At 34.8% G+C, this 13,325-nt stretch overlaps 1 protein-coding gene across 1 annotated transcript in view; it reads left to right on the top strand.

Moving 5' to 3' along the window:
* The window catches only part of IL1RAPL1 (interleukin 1 receptor accessory protein like 1), a 1,293,699-nt gene that overhangs the window by 765,996 nt on the left and 514,378 nt on the right, over positions 1-13,325 (top strand). Inside the window, exons 4-5 of the mRNA XM_033119931.1 lie at positions 6,553-6,739; positions 9,660-9,813. Coding sequence (XP_032975822.1) covers positions 6,553-6,739; positions 9,660-9,813 — 341 coding nt within the window. The remainder of the gene's footprint in view (positions 1-6,552; positions 6,740-9,659; positions 9,814-13,325) is intronic.

The raw sequence follows: 13,325 nt of genomic DNA, 5'->3' as shown, positions 1-13,325 counted from the left end.
GAAGACTAGATGAAGTTCAATTTACCTAAATTAAAAAAAAAAAATTCAAGTGAGAAGGCAAGAAACTGGCATGTTTAGGTCTTATCATTTTCTCAGTGGTCTTGTTCTAATCTTCTCACAGGTTGATTTTAACCACAGTTAAATCACTAGGTACTTTAGAGCTCTTCTGAAAAGAAACCCCAATCCAAACAATTTTCCCATTTAGTGCCAGTAGCTATAAACATTGTGTGTGTAAGAAAGATAACATATACCAGAGGGGCCACATGCATAGCTTAAGGAATCACTGTAAAGAATGACAGGAAAAAAATTTTTAATAATTGTTTTATTTTTCAAATACAGTTGACATACAATATTACATTAGTTTCAGGTGTACAACATAGTGATTAGATATTTACATAACTTATGAAGTGATCATCCTGATAAACCTAGTAACCACCTGACACTATACATAGTAATTACAATATTATTGACTGTATTCCTTGTGATAAAATTGACACCCCATGACTATTTTGTAATCAGTAATTTGTACTTCTTAATCCCTTCCCTTTTTTCACCCAAACCCCAATCCCCCTTCCAGCTGGCAACCATCAAAATGTTCTCTGTATCTATGAGTTTCTTTCTGTCTTGTTTGTTTATTTATTTTGTTGTTTAGATTCCACATATAAGTGAAATCATATGACATTTGTCTTTCTCTGTCTGACTTACTCCACTCTGCACAATACCCTCTAGAATATAGAAAACATTGGAAGGCTTTAAGTTTAGAAATAAACTATCAAATGATATTTATGGTTTAACAAACTGTAAGATGTTCCCTTACATCTTAGGGTGTATTTAACTATCACGTTACTGGTAATTCTGTCAGAGAAAGAGAGACACTGAACATTACACATTATCATGCAAAGAAGGTGTGATTACAGAGTAATGGAAACTGTGCTACCCTGAGGTATGGTGTATCATAGTTTTTATTATACTCTGTTAGCTAATCAGGTAATACACAAAATTTCCCTTCCCAGACATATTTTCCTTCCTTACCTCCTGCCTGCAGTACCCAAATTTCCGCACCTCGATCTGTAGTTGTGTAACTTTGTCATCCTTCAAAAGGTAAATTTTTAAATTTCTGGTAGCTCCCATGCATGCCAATTCAAAATTTTTCAGTGTTTCAAAGAAGCATACTGCTGAGAAACTTGTGGCGAACTTCAAGGCACTGTACTGAATTCCGGATACTCTATTTACAGAAATTACTTTAATTTTAATTTTCTGCCACATATTTACTTCTTGATTATACCCAATAATATTTGTTAGTTCCCAGTATTTGCACTAGATTTCAAGTTTAGATTTTTTTTTTTCTCCCTAGTAAGACAGGACCCTAAGCCAGTCCTTTCGGAAGCCAATCCTTTTACAATTGTGTATATAAATTTAGAAAATATGTAGTGGAAAGAGCTGAAGAAGCCATGATATTTCTTTAACACCCGCTGCTTGCTCCCTTTTAGTTTTATTTGATTTGGGGGAACTTAAGGGCCTAAATTTTCAAAGAAATCCAAGGTAAAGCATATTTTGCCTTTCTCCAGAAGACATATATTTTGGAATGTAAAATAGTATAAAATTGGGGGCTAAGAATGGTAAATTTCTTTTGTTTCAAACACACACACACACATACATACATATATGTATATATACATATATGAAACATATATACATATATAATATATATATAGTTTATGTGTTCTAACCCAGCACTAGTTATCTCCAGTACAATATAGAAGAAACCAATGAATTAGAAGTTAGAAGATGTGAGTTCTAATCCATTTCTGCCACTAATTAGATAGGAGAACTTGGACAAATCATGGACTTCTTTAGGCATCGGGTCCCTTTGTTCTAATCTCAAGAGCTTGAAAGAAGTAACTCTGAGTTGTTTGTACAGTACATCGTGTGTACTGCAGGGTCACCCTTGCCAGAGAAAACTATTCTTTTTAAAATTCACATTAATGTTATTTCTTCACTGGAATGGATAATTGACTGTTGACTCTCAATGATGAAAAACTATTTTCTCCACATCCATGTATATCCTCTCCCTGTAGCCATTTTGTAAACGTTGCAACCAGCAGTCATGATTTCACTTTTTTGCCTACATTGCAGCTCATCTATTCTATACAATAGAAGCTGAGTAAATATGTGCTGATGATTTTTACCAGTAGTCCTGCAGGAGTATTCTCCTTACCCCATTTACCCATTCCACAGTATTTCCCTGACTGCAGAGATCCACAGCCTCATAGCAATCATGCTGCAAATTTGATGATGGTGGATAGTATCCTTTACTTCAAGAGTGTGTAATTCCTCTCAGGGGGATCATATGTTTATTAATGTGTCACAAGTTGCTTGCTTCCTGTTAGCTCTTCTCAGTAAATAGGACTATAGTGTTCATTGGCTGCTGCTTTATTTTTCACTTTTAAAATCACCTCCTGATAAACAGAAATAGTAAACAAGTAGTAAAACATTGAAAGTAATTTGAATATAGTGCTATCCTGGGGGGTCTGGAATTCCATACATTACCAGACAGTTGTAAATCAGTAGTCACCTCACAGAGCTGGAGAATCAATGTCAGGAAAATAAGAATACCTAAGTGTGCTCATCTAGGGTCAGTTGCATTTATAGAAGAGCAGAAGGAGATGGCTGGGGTGAGGAGGCCATAGTTTTCGCCACCTTTACTGATTCTTGTCCAGCCCAATCCCATATCCCAGATGAAAAAATATACAGACGTATCTTGATTCTTATGCTTCACACTCATTAAACACCAAAGAGCTGAAGACATCATGATGGCGATACTATCTAACCTACTTTCTCAACAAACACTGTTTCCGTACTGCAAAATGGAAACAAAGGGAGTAGGGAAAAGGGGCGCGGTACTGATAATAAGATCTAACATGTAGTGTGTGCTCACCAGAAGACTGGCGCTGTTCTGAGTGCTTTATGTGTTCTAACACGTTCGATTTCCACAACCACCTATGGGGTCTTTAGTTTTATCTTCTTCTTGTATACATGAGGAAACGGATGTCTAAGGAGTCAAGTAACTTTCCTTCGTTTCATAAGGAAAACCCAAGGAGGATTTTTTTTCTACTTGGGTGTGAAGCTCAAGCTAAAATCGAACACTCTTTTCTCTCAAAGCTGTTTCTTTTTCAGGATTTTCCATGCTGAAAGATTGACTGTACCTTTCATATACTTATCTGAGAAAAATTCTTCATTACCTTGTATGCCTCTCTCTTTCCTTTGCTCCTTCGCTGTCACATTGATTCTGTATCTGAAATATATTTTGAACATCATCCCTCCTTTCTATATCAACAGGTATTGCCTTTGTTGGAGCTGCCATTTTTTTTTTCCTGAATGAATGTGGTTGCTTTCTAATTTGTCTCACTGCCCTTTGTTCTCCTTCCAATCCAATCCAATCCATGTTTCTCACTACAATGAGAAAAATCTTTTCCAAAGCCAAATTTCATTATTTCCCAACATAAAATCTGAACTCTTTGCACTGCTGTACATGACTTTCAGTCTGGGTCCCGCACGCTTCTCCAGTCTCAGTTCCTGTTGTTCCTTTATAACTATTTTATAATCCAGCCACACCAAATTATTTGCAGATCCCCAAACATGCCAAGTTGTTTCATGCTTTCAAGCCTTTGTGCGTACTAGTCCCCGCATAGCTTTTCTGAAAATTGCCAAATTCCTTTTTATTATTATTAATATTTTTATTATTTTTAGTTTCTGGTGTACAAAACAACATAGTGATTAGACATTTATGCACTTAACAAAGTAATCACCCCAACAAGTCTACTATCCCTCTGACACCATACATAGCTATTACAATTCCATTGACTATATTCCGTAGCCAGGTATCTCAGTTTATGAAGTCTTCTTGTTTCTTTCTTTGACACTACTGCCGTAGCACATAGCTCTTTGTAGGACTTATCACATTGAATTTCAGCTTTTTACCTATGTATCACTTCTGGACTGTGTGGGGCTGAGGGCAGGGATGTGTCTTATTATTCTAGCAAATTCCCTGAACACATTCTCTCAGGACTTTCCTCAGGCTACTGATTGACTTTGCTTAATGGTAAATGGTTTCACCTATTAAATATTTTAGATCTACCTGTACACTACATATTATACAAAGCTAGAGAAATCTACATTCAGTAATTCTAAATTCTAAATTTGTAGAAATGTCCTTTGTTACCCAATATAAAGGTGAATAATTACGTATAAAATAAAACTCTGTTTTTCTCCTCTACTCCCAACACTTCTCACACCAGATGTGTGGGATTTTTCCCACACCAAGCAATTCTGCAACACCAATTGGATGTCCCACAATTCAGTTCAGTTCTGGCACTATCTACCTGGGGTTAACTTTAGATCCCATAGTTAAGGACTCAGTTCCACTGACTGCCCCTCTCCCCCCGCCCCCCCTACACACATTCAAATGCCAATTGTAAGTCCAGATTGTCACCTATGCTTCTGACTGACCAGCTGTAAATAAGAGGTTACCTCAACCCCATCCTGGGATTCAGTCTTTTGCTAGAATGCTTCACAGAACTCAGTAAATCATTACAGTGGTACCTCGGTTTTTGAACATAATCCACCAGTTCTGGAACATTCGAAAACAGCCGAGAGATAGGCCTCAGGATCTTGCACTCAGTGGAAGCTGTGTGACATGCTCGACTTCTGAGTCGTATTCGAAAACCAAAGCATTTACTTCCGGGTTTACGGCGTTCATAAACCAAAATGTTCGTCAATGGAGACGTTCGAAAACCGAGGCACCACTGTACTTGCTATTGCTAACTTATTACAAAGGACATTTCGAAGTATACAAATGAACAGCCAGATGGAAGAGATGTGTAGGGCAAGGTATGGGAGAAGAAGCACAGAGCTTCCATGCCCTCCCTGTGTGTGCCACCTTCCCAGCATCTTTATATGTTCACCAACCCAGAAGATCATCATCTTTTTTTCCAAGAGTTTCATGGAGCTTAATCTCCAGCACCTGCCCTCTTCCCTGAAGGTCAGTGGGTAGGGCTGAAAGTTTCAACCCTCTGACCTCTTGGTCTATCTGGTGACCAGCCACATCCTGAGGCAACCCAGGGGCTCTAGCCGAAGTCAGCTACTTACCATAAACTCTGTTGTGATCAAAAGGGGACTCCTTATGAATAACAAAAGACACTCCTATCACTCAGGGAATTCTAAGAGTTTTAGGAGATCTGTGCCAGGAACCTGGGAGAAAGACCAAAGATATGTATTATTATACCACAACTAGCTATTTTCTGGCCATTCTCATCATGCCATATTAGCATTTTTAAAAAGCAAGACTCTAAATCAAGTTGCTGCTGAAACATCAGAGCAACTTGGCTGAATAAGGAGGAGGACTTGGGGGGCTGTCGTTCACGTGCACCAATGCAGAGCACAGAGGAACCAGCATCACTGAGCGTCTATGACAGGCCAACCAGATTTTGACTTTGTATCACATTTAATACTCGGACAAGTGTTGTCCCTGCACCCCACCTGAGAGGTTCAGAGGGGTTAAATAAGTTGCCCAAAGCTGCAGATAGTAAGCAGTGAATCTCAAATGCAGGACTTCGATGGTCAAGTATGCAAATAAGCCATTGGGCACTTTCCAAATGAGAAGTTCTCTACCAGACCTAGAATCTGATGTTTTACTCCTCTTTATTCTGCCTGGCACCATGCCTGACACATCATCCGTGTTCATTGAATGGTCCAGAGACACAAGTAGCGAACAGAGATGGTGCAATTTATTAGAATACTTCCTTTGGTCCCAACACTTTCATAGAGATCTCCGAACATGATTTCTCTTCTCGTGTATCCCAAGTTATAAATCTGACTTAGGAACCAGCAAAGAGTAAAATGAGACACTGATGTAATGAAACGATTCTGTAGAATCTATCAGGACAGGGTTGTCCTTACATAATACATTAGAATGTTTCTCCTGTCTGACAACCTGGACTGCAGGTCCCAAGCCAAATGGATATGAGTCTGTAAAGATAGCGACTTTGCAATGCTTTTATCCAAGACCGTTTTCTGCACAGACTCATGGATAACCTCTCTTCTTATCAAGACAAGCATTACTATCAGAATTGAGCAGCCCTATGCCTGTCCTATTAAACTTCATAGGTCAGTTACATTTTCTACTTCTCTGTTGAGTTTGCCAATTTTAGCATAAACCCAGGCTTCACATTTTCCTGGCCTAAATTTTTCTTTATTTTATTTTTCTAGACACAAAAATCTCTGTTGAACATTTTTTCAAACCAAGCCTGTGTATAGTACAAAAAAAATTTTCCAGCAAATGAAAAGTATACAAATGGTTTCACAGAACCAAGCATTGTTTAGCTAGATGACAAGAGACCCCTGTGGAATAAGCCACAATGCTGTACCATTAATTAATCAATGGAGTTTTTGCTCCTCTCTCGTTCCCCCCACCCCCTAAAGTAAACACGGTGCCTTGGAAGCACTCGCTTTTTTTTCACACTAAGCTACCATATTTATTCTGCTTCCTTTCAGAAACTCCACTTACTGTATGAAAGTATCCATCTCACTGACAGTGGGTGAAAATGACACTGGACTCTGCTACAATTCCAAGATGAAGTACTTTGATAAAGCTGAACTTAGCAAAAGCAAGGAAATTTCCTGCCGTGACATAGAAGATTTTTTACTACCAACCAGAGAACCTGAAATCCTATGGTATAAGGTATGGACTTTGAATGATTTTATTGCTTATACATAGATTAATGTGTATCTTATTCTTGGAAAAGTTGGATAAAAAATTTTAATGGGTGTGATACAGTTCAGCTCTGCCTTCCTAAAATACTCCAGCAAGTTGTGCTGGTCATGTTAAGTTTTCAAACCAGTGGCTTTGATAAATGCTAGTTAATATTTGTATTGGTAGTCCACTGTAATAAGCTGTTGTGTTTATATTTATATCTAGTTTATACTTACAATGCCTTGAAGGCTATTATAACCTGTGTTGATAATTTCAACAACTAGAACTAAAATTCATTTCAGAGCTCTTCATGTAAATAGTCCAAAATGTCCCCAAACAAGGAGAGAAATGATTGATTTGCTTTTGTGATAAAATAACACTAATTTTATTGAAATGTTCCCTTTAATGGAAGTATCTTTGCATATTCTAATCCTTTTCATATAAAAGCATACATACTTTTTAAAATAACATCTGATGAAAATTTATAACATTACCAAAATAGTATTAGATTAACTTTGTCCAAAAACCAAAAGAAACTTTAGATGTAAGCAGGATAATCCAATCTACCCTTGCTATCAAGTCATTGACTTTCACTGAATTTCAAGATTTGAACGTACTCTTCAGCTTTTTTTATAACATAAAAGATATTTTCACTATTGCGCATACTCAAGGTAATACCTTATAGATGCTATAAGCATTTGTCTGGAATATTTTATCCGTGGTTTAAAGATTCCTAGTGTAAAATTTGCTTCGTCCAACTCACTGGAGGCAGGAATTTAGGAAGCTGGACCTCTTAGTAAATAGATTCACTAAGGTCAGTATACAGAATGTAAACCCTCAAAATTGATTGCTCATTAATTCAAAACTTGTTGAAAATGAAACAAGAAACAAATCTTGAATAATTTTGTAAAGGATTTTGCCAAAATTGGCAATGCCCTTCTCTGAGTAAGGCTTAATTTTGATTCTTGATAATAAGTAACAGAGGATCCAGAACAGCCAGGAAACTTTTGAAATATTTTTCTACTTTTCCCTTGAATTTCTGTCTTAGACAGTGTCAAGCAGCCCTCAAATATTAGCCCCACTGATTTCTGTTCCAGTACAGGTGAGTTTTAGTTTTTCTCTTATTAAAGTTGTATAACTATTTCTCATCCTGATTCTCTGTGGTTTGCCTACTTTCCACACGCAGATTCTGAGCAAGTTCTGATGATTGCTTCAAAAGGGAGAGGTATTTGGGGAGTTTGACCCAAGGTCTCCAAGAACAAATATTTTTCTAGTACTCAAATGTGTGCATTCAGCTTCTAGATATGTGATTTCTTTGTTCTTTGCTAATAAGTTGATCTTAAAAGTCACATGCCTTTTCTCACTTTTTGCAAACAGTATCTCAAAATTTGCTGAAAGCTTAGAAATTATGCATACACATACACATACTCAATTTTTAAATTAGCTGGCCTCACATTAGTCTTTTAGTCATGTTTTCACTATCACACCAACCATTGTGATCTTAAGCTATAAAGACTGTAACTAGTGGAGTGATGGGTGGAGATGAGGTATATGTAGAATGTAAAAGTCTTGTAATAATTCAGATTATTTTTCCATAGTCAAGAGAATATATATTCCATACATTCAGTGTATAAGTCATGCAGTTATCATAGTTTATGCAACTAATATGAGGATATAAAATGTATATTTTGGTCTGAAATAACTGAATAATTATCCCCCAATTATGCAAAGGCATTGGGACACAAAATCAAAATAATGATCTGTAAAGATTTGATTTGGCAATACATATATATATATATATATATATATATATATATATACACACACACACATTTTAGAAATAATAGTACCTCTGAATAGTGTCAAAGGGTTTAAAGCTGTTTTTTCCTCATTACATTGATTTGAAATCTGGCTGGAGGAAACAGACTTCTCTCTGGGCAAAAACAGAAAACTACTGAGCGGATGTCATTATAATCCAAAGCTTAATTCAGGGGCCATAATTTGGTAGACTCATCAACAATGAAAATATATATTTATGGAACTATAAAGACCTTTCATATCAATATTGGCCATTTCTTTCATGGGTTATAAACCATACATGATATGAAGAGATTGAACTATTTCTAAATGAAACATGAAAATATTTAAAATATTGAAATAGAAGCATTTTCCTCTATAGAATTACTTTTACTACTTTCTAACAAATTTACTCATTTTGTATTTTATGTTACCAATATCATGATGGTTAATTTCATAATAATCAAATGTGGAGTATTTACTTTTAAAAATGCTGTCAGGGGTAATCATAACAAATGTCCCTTTTCTCATATCTAATAAATTAATACATATCTGATTTAGAGACACTAATCTTGGAAGTTAATAAAGTAACTCTTTCTAAAAATATTCTTCAAATTGAGATACTGTGTTTCCTTGAAAATAAGACCTAGCCGGACCATCAGCTCTAATGCGTCTTTTGGATAATATAAGACCCGGTCTTATTTTACTATAACATAAGACTGGGTATAATATAATATAATATAATATAATATAATATAATATAATATAATATTAGTATAATATAATAATGTAATACCGTGTTTTGTATTAATTTTTGCTCCAAAAGACTCATTAGAGCTGATGGTCCAGCTAGGTCTTATTTTCGGGGAAACAGGCTACCTGATTTTCCAGAAATGTGGAGAATGTGTGAAAATCTTTGACTTTAATCCCAAACTATTTATTTCAGCCCTTTAAAATTATAACTTAAGAAGCTTTTAGTTTAGTTATTCTGAGTACTTTATTTTTCAGTTCTATATAAATAATGTATATAAATACTAAATAAGCAATATATAGTACTTATAAAAATACATAACCACAGTGTATACTACAAAGATGTATGTTCTTCATGTAGGAATGTAGGACAAAAACATGGAGGCCAAGTATTGTATTCAAAAGAGATACCCTGCTTATAAGAGAAGTCAGAGAAGATGACATTGGAAATTATACGTGTGAATTAAAATATGGAGGCTTTGTTGTGAGAAGAACCACGGAATTAACTGTTACAGGTAAGAAGAGTCTTCAGTATTTCATTTGCAAGTAATGAAACTATCATTTTAAGTTTAGTTTTTGTGCCCCACGTTGATTTTTTTCAAATCCATGCAATGAAAGAAGTACTTAACGAAATGCTAAGTGGATTCCTATAGGGGAAATGTATTCCTCCTTGCTTGTAAATCATCTTGTGCTTAAATGCATTTGAAAGGTTAAAGAAAATATGCTTATGGAATTACAGAAATGTTAGTATTTGAAAGTACTTGAAATAATGAGTTTACAATTTCAGAAAATTATGCTTATATTTTGTAGTGGTATCGTTTTCAGAAACACTTTCTAGAGGGTTGAAATGGAATATATGAAATCTATCTTTGTCTTTCTGTCTTGCTCCAAATTAGAAAAATTACTTTTTTTATTCATTCATCACTCTATGAATCTCACATTTGTGTTCTCATGAACTTGAAAATAACATAATTTCGGGTACAATAATTAAATAATTATGTGAGATGTATGCATAAAGTCTTTCCCATAACTGCTTGCTAAGGTAGAACAAGATTCAGAACACTGTCTAAAAATCAATAAATCTACAACTCTCTAGTCACATGATCTTGTTTAAATCACCGCAAGCTTCAGAATGTCAGTTTCCTCCTGTATTAAATGACGATGATAAGATTTGCCAGATTTTGGGAGGTTTTGCAAGGATCAAATGAGGTAAGGTAATATATATGAAATCAATTTGCAAAATACAGAATTATATGCAAATGTGCATCATTTTTGTTATCTTTATGTCACGTGGAATATTGTGTTCATACCCTTTTTTGCTTTACAGTGTACTTCTCTAAAAGTGCTTCCCAGGTAAAAAGGGGGAATAAACGAGCAATATTGGGAAATTAAAGACATCATTCTCATCTTATTGAGAGAGATTCTTCTTGGTTACATTTTTGTACAATCATATTTAGGAAACATATATTAAAAAGTATAAAAAAGATATCAAATACTTTAAAGAGATTTTTATTTGTTCAATGATTCATGTAAGGTAGTTTTCCTGCATATGAAAAGTGTTCTGTGATAGTCACCTTTATCTTACAATAGTCTTCTTTTAAAGGTTGAGTTACATATTTTGACTTTAAAACTAAATCCAATTTCATGAAATTTATTTGGTGAATAGCAAATATTCTGATCAAAAGAAAATTTAGTTAAATCAATAAGGTGCTCTTTGGTAATGCCTTTGATAAATATTAGATCCAGTAAAGAACTGGCACTTGAAGATATGACACAGTTGAATAGTAAACACATATTCAGTCTTGTATTATGTACCTGTGGTGTGCATGTGTATAATTTATACTAGTTTGGTTTTCAGTTTTTCTGTGTATAATAGGTCTCTGTATAGAAAATTAAAATTAACACTTTATTACTTTACCTCCCTATTTGATGGAACAGTGAAAAATATGACTTTCTATAGTTGGGTTTTCTTTTAGATATTAACTTCTTTATTATTTTTTCTCAATCTATACTGAAGTAGCTTTTCCAAGGAGTAGGTATTGAGACAAAGGAATTTTAAAAATATAGTCAAGAACATGTATTCTGAAAAGAAAAGAAAATGCACCTTTATCTTTATTCTTTGGAGTGTTGAACTGATCCTTAGTAAGCACATCTTTCCCCTTTCTAGAAATACTAGGTAGGATACTAAACAACCATGTAGTAAGAGGAGATTGGAAAACAATCATGGAGACTGGAAACTGGATCCCAAATGGTAAAACAACTTATATGAGGCTATTTTGTATAACCAATAATAGAATTCTTTTCTCCTAAATGCTACCCAGGGCTATTATATTTCTCTAAAGTAATTCCTCCAAAAATGTCTCCTTTACTTTATATGAAAAGAAGGAATAATTATTTCTTGATATCCAAGAGGAAGTGAATAAAAATTTTCACTCAAATGATTATCATGAATACCTCTAACTTGAATAGCCTTATCTGTGACACTGATTTGGGCAAATAAGTAATAAAGCCAAGTTTGACGATGTATGAAATTTGGGTTGAGTGGGAGAGATGAATGCCCTAGAATTAAAAACAGTTTGTATTAAAATGCATTTTAGGTATTAACAAGTCAATTGACAAGATATATTTATGTTTAACATTGCTTTAAATGGTGTGACACTATAGGACCTTTACTTTACCTGTGGCCAAATTGAAGCACAATTCTTAGAACCCAAATTATATCTCTCAGTAAAGCAACAAAGGTAGACAGCCCTCTGGATAATAATTAAAGTTTTAATCTTGGTTTTCTGTACATCATGATCACAGTGTATTTAATGTAAACATTATGCAAAACATAGTTATTTAATTTTAATGGCTCTGCCATAGCTCATCATAAACAAATATTTTGAAGTGTGTTAGAATGTTTCTTTTAAATAAATAAGAAAGAACTCTACATGTGAAGAGAAAAGCACATTTTAGGATACAGTGGCTAAATGTGCAGGTAATATGGTGAGCTTTTCTGGGAGATCCTTCACTTACTAAAAGCGTATGTGTCTACTTAGGTGAAGTCTTGGTTCAGGAAAATAGATCACAGTGAAAGAAATAATAAACCTGCCAAGCACTTTTGGGATACTTTAAATATTTTTTAAAAATTTGTGAACATTTAAGGCATTTTAGGATCATCTCCAGCCTCCACCCTCTTCTCTAAGCCTCAGCCATACTGAAGTCTGTACTGTTCTCCACCAAATATTCTCCCACCCACCGAAGCCTTACTCACTGTGTGCTCCTCGGCAATGCTTTTTCTTCCGCATTGTCACAGGGCTGATTCTTACTTTTCTTCAAGGTATCGCTACAATATCATCTTTGTTTTGAGGCCTGTCGTTCTTCATGTCTTCATAGTACTTTCACAATCCCTATTGTAGCACTTACCCCATTATATTCTATTACTATTTGTTGACACACCTGTTTTTCCACAGGAACATGAGCTACTCAGAGTCAAGGGCAATATCTTTTATTTTTAAAGAAAGCATTTTGTTTTAGAACAGTTTTACATTTATCGAAAAAAATCATAAAGATAGTAGAGAGAGATCCTATATATCCCAAAGGCAGTTTCCCCAATTATTAACCTCTAATATTACTATGGTACATTTGTTACAATTAATGAACTAATATTGATACATTGTTAACTAAAGTGCATACCTTATTCATATTTCCTTAGTTCTTACCTAATGTCCCCTTTTTGTTTCAGGATCCCATCCAGGATAGCATATTACACTTAGTTGTCATGTCTCCTTAGGCTCCTTTTGGCTGTGACTGTTTAAGTCTCCTTGTTTTTGATGTTCTTGACAATTAAGGAGTACTAGCTATGTAGTTTGTGGAATATCCTGCAATTGTGATTTTTTTTGATGTTTTTCTCATGATTAAAGTTTGGTAATATATTCTTGGAAGACCCACAGAGGTAAAATCACAACATATTGTACTATCAACATGACATATCACTGTTGATTTTGGCTTTCATCACTGAAGTAGTGTTTGTCAGGTTTCGCCA

The sequence above is a fragment of the Rhinolophus ferrumequinum genome, chromosome X (assembly GCF_004115265.2).
Source record: "Rhinolophus ferrumequinum isolate MPI-CBG mRhiFer1 chromosome X, mRhiFer1_v1.p, whole genome shotgun sequence".
NCBI lineage: Eukaryota > Metazoa > Chordata > Mammalia > Chiroptera > Rhinolophidae > Rhinolophus > Rhinolophus ferrumequinum.
The sequence above is the reverse complement of the archived record's forward strand: the minus strand, read 5'-3'. Positions and strand labels throughout refer to the sequence as shown.